Consider the following 8,660-nt stretch of genomic DNA (forward strand, 5'->3'; position numbering starts at 1 on the left):
GGGTTAATTAGAAATGCTTCTTTTCATTTTATTATTGTTGTTATTGTTCCGAACAATGCCACACACAAACAAACAAAACCGGAAAATATTGAAATTGACGAAAATTATTTTTTTTGGTATTTTTTCCAAAAATGTCCCCAAACTATCGGAATGTTTAGATTTTCATAAAATCAACTCTACATAGTTGCATAGCCATTATATGAAAGTTTCAACGAATTTTGCTGGTTAATTGCGAAAGTGTGGAGCCACCTTAAGAAATAGGAAAAATAGCATTACGTACTCAGTAAGTGTCACGAGATGATCATTTGTGTACAATTTCAGTGTCAAAATCCGCCGGAAAGAAGTCGACCGAGTGTTGGTCAAATCAGCCATCGTTGTTTTCAAATCAACCTTGTCCGAACATTTTTCACCAAATCTGGTCAAACACCCAGTTATTAAAACTGGAAACGAAAACAAAAAGATTTAAGTGACAGGGAGGTTCCATACCAAACTAGGTCAAATCTGTTTTAAAGGCAGCCTTCATGAATTTTGGGAGTGACGTTTACTTTCTGAAATTTCGTATGTGGGTTCCTCATGGTCTTCAGACGTGTTCATTACATTATTGAGAGTCGAAGTTTGTTAGCGCTATTTATCTGAAAGATTAGAGATGCCAATTTTCACATGTACGTTCCTCATGGCCCCTATAGTGTTTTTTTTTTTTTTTTGGACTGATCGAAAGTTCAAGATGACCGACAGCTATAGGCATATAGGCAGCCAATAATTGGCAGACGATGATTACGTTATTTCGCTGAAAAGTAACGAAATGGCGCATACCATCCACCATAAGTTTGCGCTGATAACGTGGTACTGAAATCGTGATAACGGATGGTCTGCATCCTCGATTTTCCAGGGGTTACGCTCACTTTCGTTCTCTATACCCCTGGAATATGTCATAGCAAAAATGAAGGCACACAGCTAGCTATTTGTTTGGTGTCGGGTAAAACATCCTGACCAATCACTAGGCTGATATATCTGTCCTTTGAAGATTACAAAGGGGCGACGCCGACTTCAAAGCCAGTCAATTTTACCGTTACGCGACCGTGAGATTCTTTTGATGTACATCGAAGGACCAAATTCTCGTCTCACCACAAGGTGCTGCACATAGAGACTTCGGTTTTGGATGGTCTGGGGATCAGATAATTGTTCTATCATTTCAAATAGAACCATCAAAACGTATCACATCAAACAATTTACCTGGACTATGTATGGTATGTATGTTGGCCTTGTCATCGCAAACATGTCAATAAATGACTAATTTTACAATACAAACATTGTCGCAACTTGCATGGTTAGTAAATACAAAATATGTTCAGCCATATGGTTCAGTATGAAGTAGCCAGGACAAATTTAGGTCAAGTTTTCATAAAACAGAGCTCAATGCAAAAACCTTATGCTTGGGCCAATGCTGGTAAATTGGCGTCCTGCCTATGCAACATCTGTCACAGGCAGGACTGAAATGCGATTACATTTCACATAGTTTGTCAGCATTATAAGTCGGTGGCTTGACAGTTACTGACCCAGGTACCAAGAATCAACAAAAAGAGGAACAAGAGGTTATAGTGTTTATTTGAGAACACTACAGCCAATCACCTGTGTACAGGTACCAGCATGGTGTAAAATGTTGTATAAACAAAAATCTGCTGTGTAAACATGATACAGTAAAAGACAAAACAGCATCAGACAGGAAAGAGAGACAGAAGTAGAAAGTTCGGAAGACACAAAAATAAAAATTTCAAAAACAATGATCATACATTACAAATTGTACATGCAAGACCACACCAAATTAATTTGATGTGGTCTTATAACAATGATATTTATGATTACAATTCAACCTGATTATTTGGTCTCTAGTCTCCGTGTTAGATATCAACATTCTCCAGTAATCAGCTACTGGAAAATAAACTTGACTGTCTACTTTATGAATAAATCTCACCTAAAACACTGAAGATTTCTGTAAGAATTTCTAGAGTATGTTTCCCTGAAGCCGAATTTGTTTTGCAGAATTTTCGGAAATGATTGTTAAGTATGCCTTTCCCTGAAAAAACCTGTTTCCCTAAATACAAAGCATTTTCTTATTTTGTAAGATAATATTTTCCTACCTTGTAAATTAAAGGCCTTGTAATTATTACTAATTGGAACAGAAATTTGTATAATAATGTTATACACGACACAAAGAATGAATGCCTAATGAGCACTTGATTATGCACATATTATGCAACTTGTAAAAATACTTCCAAGGTTTATACAAAATGCTGACAATGAGCACTATGAAAGTTTATGTACAACTATCAATCTGGACATTTAGGTGTTCTATTAGACAATATTAACAAGTTTCGGTTTTTCACCAGTGTTGAAGTTCATACATTACTTTCCTGAAGGAATGTCTTGTAAACACATTTTGACGAATACATGTAGTTTGTAATAGCACATAACAATATTTTTAGTTTCAATTCTCGTCAACATTATACAGACAATCCCTTGAGAGATTCGTCATATCTTCTGATTATCGTAAACATAATGCTGTCAATATCAAATTGTTGTCGCAATCAAAATTCACCAACTGCACAGGTCAGGAGGTCAACATTGAGCAACGAGATAAAATTCTGTATAAATGGAAAAATGTCTCATCAATTAGCACATCACAGAGGGACACTATTGCATGAAATTGCAACCTTCCTTCTAATCTGCCAACGAATGAGCAGACAACTGTAAAGTAAGGTAGTACGTATGAATTATCACATGATTGCTGTTCTCTGTCCACCCCACGTGGGGGTCATGTTTGCTGCCTTCGCTGCACCCCGTCCAGGAATAAAGATGTCTTCCAGTCCCCAGTACTGCTGCTCCAGCTTGGGTGTGCCCTCCAGGGACAGAAGTCAGAACGAGAATCCCTGCTGTGGAATGGCTGTGGCAGCATTGAACTGGTAAGCATTGCCGTCTGTGCTTGTTGGGGCAACACTCTGGTCTTCTCCCTGTTTCAGATATAATACATATTTTTTAAAATGAAGTGCACACCACTTTACACCATCAGCATCAGGATAAGACAATCTTTAATATTTGAAAACTAGGTGTTCAGTTAAAACACTTTTAGTTCTCAAAATACACAAGGTTGCATATACCTGTAACATTATACTTCCAATACAATAGAATGATTTCTTTTGAACATTAAGAAATATCATCTTTTTGCAAAATAACACTTGGTAGTCAAAATAAATTAAATATTTGGTAAAAAAAGTTTCACCCACCTCATCAGCAAAGTATTTTTCTATGAGTTCCAGTGCTGCCTTGTAGACCTGCTCGTTTTCATGGTTCTGGAGATTCTCAATTTTGTCAAGGCCGCCCGACTCCTCAATCATCACACACACTACCTCCTGTTGGCCAATCTTCTCTGCAGCCTGGAAGAGAGGTTATTGTTTACATACAGATGCTAAGTACTTGGACAGGTCTACCATCCCACAAAATGAACTCACTTTAATAAATTAGTGCACAATTATTTGTACGTTCTGTATTTTTGAATTTGGAAAAAAAGGGTTATGGTGGGTATATATATGTAACTTTAATGCATGTATTGACAAAACACACCAAAAAAACCCAACAATCTTCAGGGTCCAAGTTCATTAACGACTTGATCAAAGTGGTTAAGAAAATATATGCTGTAATCCCATTCAGAAAGAGAAATAATAATTTCAGTATACCAAAAAGGAGAACACTTTGAATCAATTTGTAAATATCTAAATATTCCGTAAATGCCTTACCATCAGGATGTTGCCAATGGCATCAAGGATGACCAGGATAACCTTGGCTTCCTTGACTGTCAGAAGTTCACACAGGGGTTTGATGGCCCCCAGTTGTACTAAATATGCTATCTGCTCCACCGTGCCTCCTGATGTCAGATTGGTGATCGCCCACACAGCTTCCTTCTGGCTCTTGTAGTCACCCTAAATAACAAACGTAGACTACAGTTGACAGATTGCAAATCAAACGACTATCTGAAAAATCCTGAAAGGTACAAGAAAGTAGTCTTTCCCAAATCCTTCCAGATCATTGATGAAATGTTTTTATTCATTAACATATCACTGGAATAATAAATTGGGCTTGAGCACAAAATCTGACTTTGATCACGAGAATGGTTTCATGGATACTAAATTGGGCTTGAGCACAAAATCCGACTTTGATCACAAGAATGGTTTCATGAATACGGGCCCTGGGCAAAAAAAATCCTGGTTGTAAGTGTTGGATACGCTTGATAATTACTGACATAGTATGTTGATTCCCCCTCCACCCTTTTACAAAATATTCCTGTTTTTGAGTATGCTCACTTTGATTAATATTTCTAGTGTGTAGGGAAGGAGTTCTTCATTGATAACACACTGGATCTGCTGTGTGTTGCCAGCTGTGATGTTGGATATCGTCCATGCTGCCTCCTTCTGGATGTTGACCTTATTATGGGTCAGGAGACCCTTAAATGCCTTCAGTGCCCCCTGGTCTATCACATTTTGCGTCTGAGAATCATCACCCGTCACAATGTTGCCTACGGCTCGGAGTGCAGGTGTTATCACAGATACTTCAGAGCCTGCTAGTAACTCCACTAGTCTTGGAACCACACCTACACAGGGAGAAATATTTCTTGTTACAAACACAAGACATTGATTTAAAATAGTTGGCTACCTGAAAAGTGCCAGCTGTTTACAGGTATTTCAACTCTAATAGAGTTGAATATTACCTTATCTCAAAGATTTTGCATGGAAATGCTTCGTCTATTAAGGCATTGGAATTGGTATCACATGAATGACATTATAAATTCACATTTGAGATCATTACCAGCGAGAAAAAAATGTTCTTTTTGTTGAATATACAATGTGTGCAATAGGATGACTTTATGCCACACATTATGAATTATCCGTTATATTTCTTAAAAGCAGGATTGGAAAACAAATTCTTCAATATTATTATATACAAAAAGTAGAACTTCCTGTTACAACTGCCAAATTGGCTTAGAACTTGTCTTGTATGCCACCTACCACTGTCTACAACTTCCTGTATCTTATCGTTGGTACCATCAGTAAGATAGGACAGTGCCCAGCACGTGTCGGTCAGAACCTCTCTGTCATTGTGCTGTAGAAGTCTGGCCAGAGTTGGCAGGAATTGACGCACAACCTTGAACTTGGGAGGGGGGTTCTTGTTCCTGCAGAGGTTGGACAATGTCCATGTGACGTTCCTAAGGAAACCGGCCTGTTGAATGTCAAAGTCACGAAATTATACATCCATATATCAATGTAGTTGGAAGGAACAAAACAACAAGGTCAAAAGCGTAGATTTCTATTTCTGCCGAAGTGAACTTTAGATCTTGTGGAACTAAAAAATGTAACCGGCTCCAATAAGTTGTAAAATTGAGCAGTTGTGCACCCTTAGGAATTTCAGCACATCAACAATGGAATTGGCAAGATAATCAGCGATACTGAAGATCTTTCAGTTTTCAGTTCTGAATATGGTTGATCATTTGCACTTCACACCAAATTGATGATTTCAATTTCTTATATATTGGTATATCTTTTGCCTTCATTAAAAAACTTAAATGAGTGTTTATATACATTCATAATGAATTAAAAGTTCATATTTGACTACATATATTCTTCAAAATTTTATTTAAGTGCTTTTTCCATTTTTTTTGCAGTACCATTATATGATCAATCCCTTACTGGAGTTTCCATACTCTTACTTTCCCCTCAGAAATTTTGACCTTTGTATTGTTGTTTTTTTCGCTCCATGTACTATCAGTAAAGTTATAAAACTTGAAATTTAACCCCGAAAAATTCCTGGTAAAATTGTGGAAGACTTACAGGTGTTTCAGGTTTGATCAGACGAAGTAGAGGCTCAATGATTCCAGATTCTGTCACGTAATCCCTCAAATCAGGACCATCACCTAAAAATAAAGAAAATTATTAATTTAGCTGAATTAACAATTATTCCAACCCTTTGACTAAAAGAAGTGACAACCATTAGCCCCCCCCCCACTTTTCTTCTTCAAACATGCAACTTCTTATGAAAAGGAACCTTTACATGTATAAACAGAAAATATAAGAGGCATTACATGTACTCACATAAAAAAAAGATGTGGAATGAATAGTCCCCAATAAATACCATTGCTATTTATCATACCTGCAATGTTGCCAAGGGCCCACACAGCTTGCTCACATACATTGTGATGAGGAGATGACAGCAGTTTCACAAATGGAGGCACAGCACCTGCCTTCACAACCGACTTTGTCTGGTCACTGGTACCCGAGGCGATATTTGTCAGTGCCCAGGCAGCCTCAAACTGTAGATCTGGCCTACAAAAGGTTGATGCATTCGGTTTAAAAATAATTAATAATAATAAAAAAAATACTCGTTTCCATAATCAGAAAAAAATAGGTGTGTAGGTAGATAGGCTAATTTTTTACATTGGAAAATATATTTTCTATGTTAATAGTATAGAGCTTAAATTTAGGGGAGGTAATTCTTACATGGTATCAGTTTTTTTAGTAACAGCATAGAGGATTTCACAATGTTTTTCCTTACTCATTTACCCCTTGAGGCACATTTGAACTCTTCCAATTCAAAGGTTGGAATAGCTCATTATGAAATTTCTGGGGTGAATGAGTTGAAATGATTATTTATTAACATAGGTCAGTTATTAATGGTAAACAACAAATTTATAAAACTTCAACTGATTCCCAACCCTAGTTGCCTATAGCCTGTATCTCGAGTCTGAAAATTGTCTATACATTTTCTGGACGTTTTGGGAGATGAATTAAAAATCATTTCATGAAACAACAGATGTGATTTCTCATTGTTTTAAAAATCTTTTTGTTTATGGCAAGTGGAAGGACATTTTTTGTAAGTGATCGCTTAAAATTGACATTTACCTATCACTATGAGCAAGGTATTCCACCATTCTAGGAATCACCCCAGTTCTGATGATGTCATCAATTGGTGGGTTCCTCTCTTTGGACAGGAGTTTACGAGCAGCCTGGGTACACTGCATCTGTTGTTGTGGTTCATTTCCATTTATACCGTTGACAATTTCAACCAATGTCAAGCTAACTGCATTAGTCTGAAAAGTATAAAAAGAAACTTGTTTAATTAAATCGTTTTCATCAAATTACATTATCATCAAACAGGTCTCAGAATACTTTAACAAAACTTCTTTCATCAACATTTTTGAGTTGCAATTATGCTAAAATTGATGATGAATCTACAGGTTTTATAACACTTCTTTGGTTTTTGGAGGGAAATTAACATCTAAATTGGAAATGATGTTCTGCTACTTAGGAAACTTTTGGAAAAATAATACTGTTTTCCATTGGAAATAGGTCTAAAAAAATCCTGTCTGTATTTAAATATATCCTCGGGTTACCGGTTTCTGATCGTCAAATTAATTATCAAAACAAATTTGTTAAAATTTCACATTTTTTATTGATTTTTCAAGATGACAAATTGAACAAATTCATGCAATTTATTAATTTATTTAGTTATAATATAGAATCTGTTATTTTTTTTCTTTCTGCAGTCTTATATCGGTTTTGGTTGACGGCAAGTTATTTCTCATTTTGTTCCATTAAATTGGTGAAAATTGGAAGTTCATTGCATTACAAGGTTTACGTTTCATTGAAAACACTGTTTATCGATATAAGAATCAGTGTTCCCCATTACGTAGATATGTACGTAATTCACGTAAACAATTAGGAAATCACGCATGAAAGTTTGGATTTGTACGTATGTTGCACGCAAAGACAAAGACCTCAAATGGGTAAAGAAAAAATAAAATATAGTCATTTCTAGCTTATCAATATATAGTTTGCAATTTCTGACGATAGATGTATCTTGTCCGACGTAATCTCTGAAAAGGAGAGGTAAATAATTGGTTCATCGATCGACCGACCGACCGACCATGATCGCTGTGCGCTAAATTTAGTACTCCAAATATAAAATAAGCCAATCAGAAGCGTGTTTCCAGCAGTCAACAGCGGTTATTTCCCAACACTGAATAATGTTGTCGTTATCAGGATCTCGTTCAACCAGACGCTCTGTTCGTCGTAGCTTGCACAGGCACAAGAGTTTGGGTGAACGAGACTACGACATGGTAGACATAATTTGGGACGGGACGGGACCAAACCTCGGAAGAGTTTCTGTTATTAATTAATCAATAAAAACTACTAATGTCCCTTCAAATGTGTTGTTGTTTTTTGTTAGTGTCTAATTTTCGTGATTTGAAATGCCATGTTTTTGATGAAACAAAATCATAAAACTAATGCATGAGACTTATAAAAAAAGTTTACACTGAATTAAATGACTTGTTATTAATTTGCATCGACACTTGATAAATTAACAAAATTCATAGTAAAGCATGAGACTTAAAATAATTTACATTAAGTTTGCATTAACATTCCTTGTTATTTTGTAATACAAAATTAGTTTCCAATTCAAGCAGAATTGATATAGTTTATGTCAGTCATGTGGCTGTGCAGTTTACAAAAAGAAAATTCTGATTAAGAGGGACAATTTTTGACAAAGTACCAATCTGTTTTTTAGCCTCAAAATACCCCAGAATGCACCACAGAGCTTCCAGATTTCAAAAAAAA

At 36.1% G+C, this 8,660-nt stretch overlaps 1 protein-coding gene across 2 annotated transcripts in view; it reads right to left on the reverse strand.

Annotated features, from left to right (window-relative positions):
• Positions 1-1,587: 1,587 nt before the first annotated feature.
• Positions 1,588-8,660, reverse strand: part of LOC110455081 (importin subunit alpha-1-like) — an 11,346-nt gene continuing 4,273 nt past the window's right edge. For both annotated transcript variants that reach the window (XM_021505014.1, XM_021505015.1), the window contains exons 4-11: positions 6,945-7,132; positions 6,196-6,368; positions 5,877-5,959; positions 5,058-5,268; positions 4,356-4,642; positions 3,792-3,974; positions 3,282-3,431; positions 1,588-3,008 (exon numbers count right to left, since the gene is read on the reverse strand). In XM_021505014.1, coding sequence (XP_021360689.1) covers positions 2,913-3,008; positions 3,282-3,431; positions 3,792-3,974; positions 4,356-4,642; positions 5,058-5,268; positions 5,877-5,959; positions 6,196-6,368; positions 6,945-7,132 — 1,371 coding nt within the window. In that variant the 3' untranslated portion in view covers positions 1,588-2,912. The remainder of the gene's footprint in view (positions 3,009-3,281; positions 3,432-3,791; positions 3,975-4,355; positions 4,643-5,057; positions 5,269-5,876; positions 5,960-6,195; positions 6,369-6,944; positions 7,133-8,660) is intronic.

The sequence above is a fragment of the Mizuhopecten yessoensis genome, unplaced genomic scaffold, assembly GCF_002113885.1.
Source record: "Mizuhopecten yessoensis strain PY_sf001 unplaced genomic scaffold, ASM211388v2 scaffold8131, whole genome shotgun sequence".
In the NCBI taxonomy this organism is placed as follows: domain Eukaryota; kingdom Metazoa; phylum Mollusca; class Bivalvia; order Pectinida; family Pectinidae; genus Mizuhopecten; species Mizuhopecten yessoensis.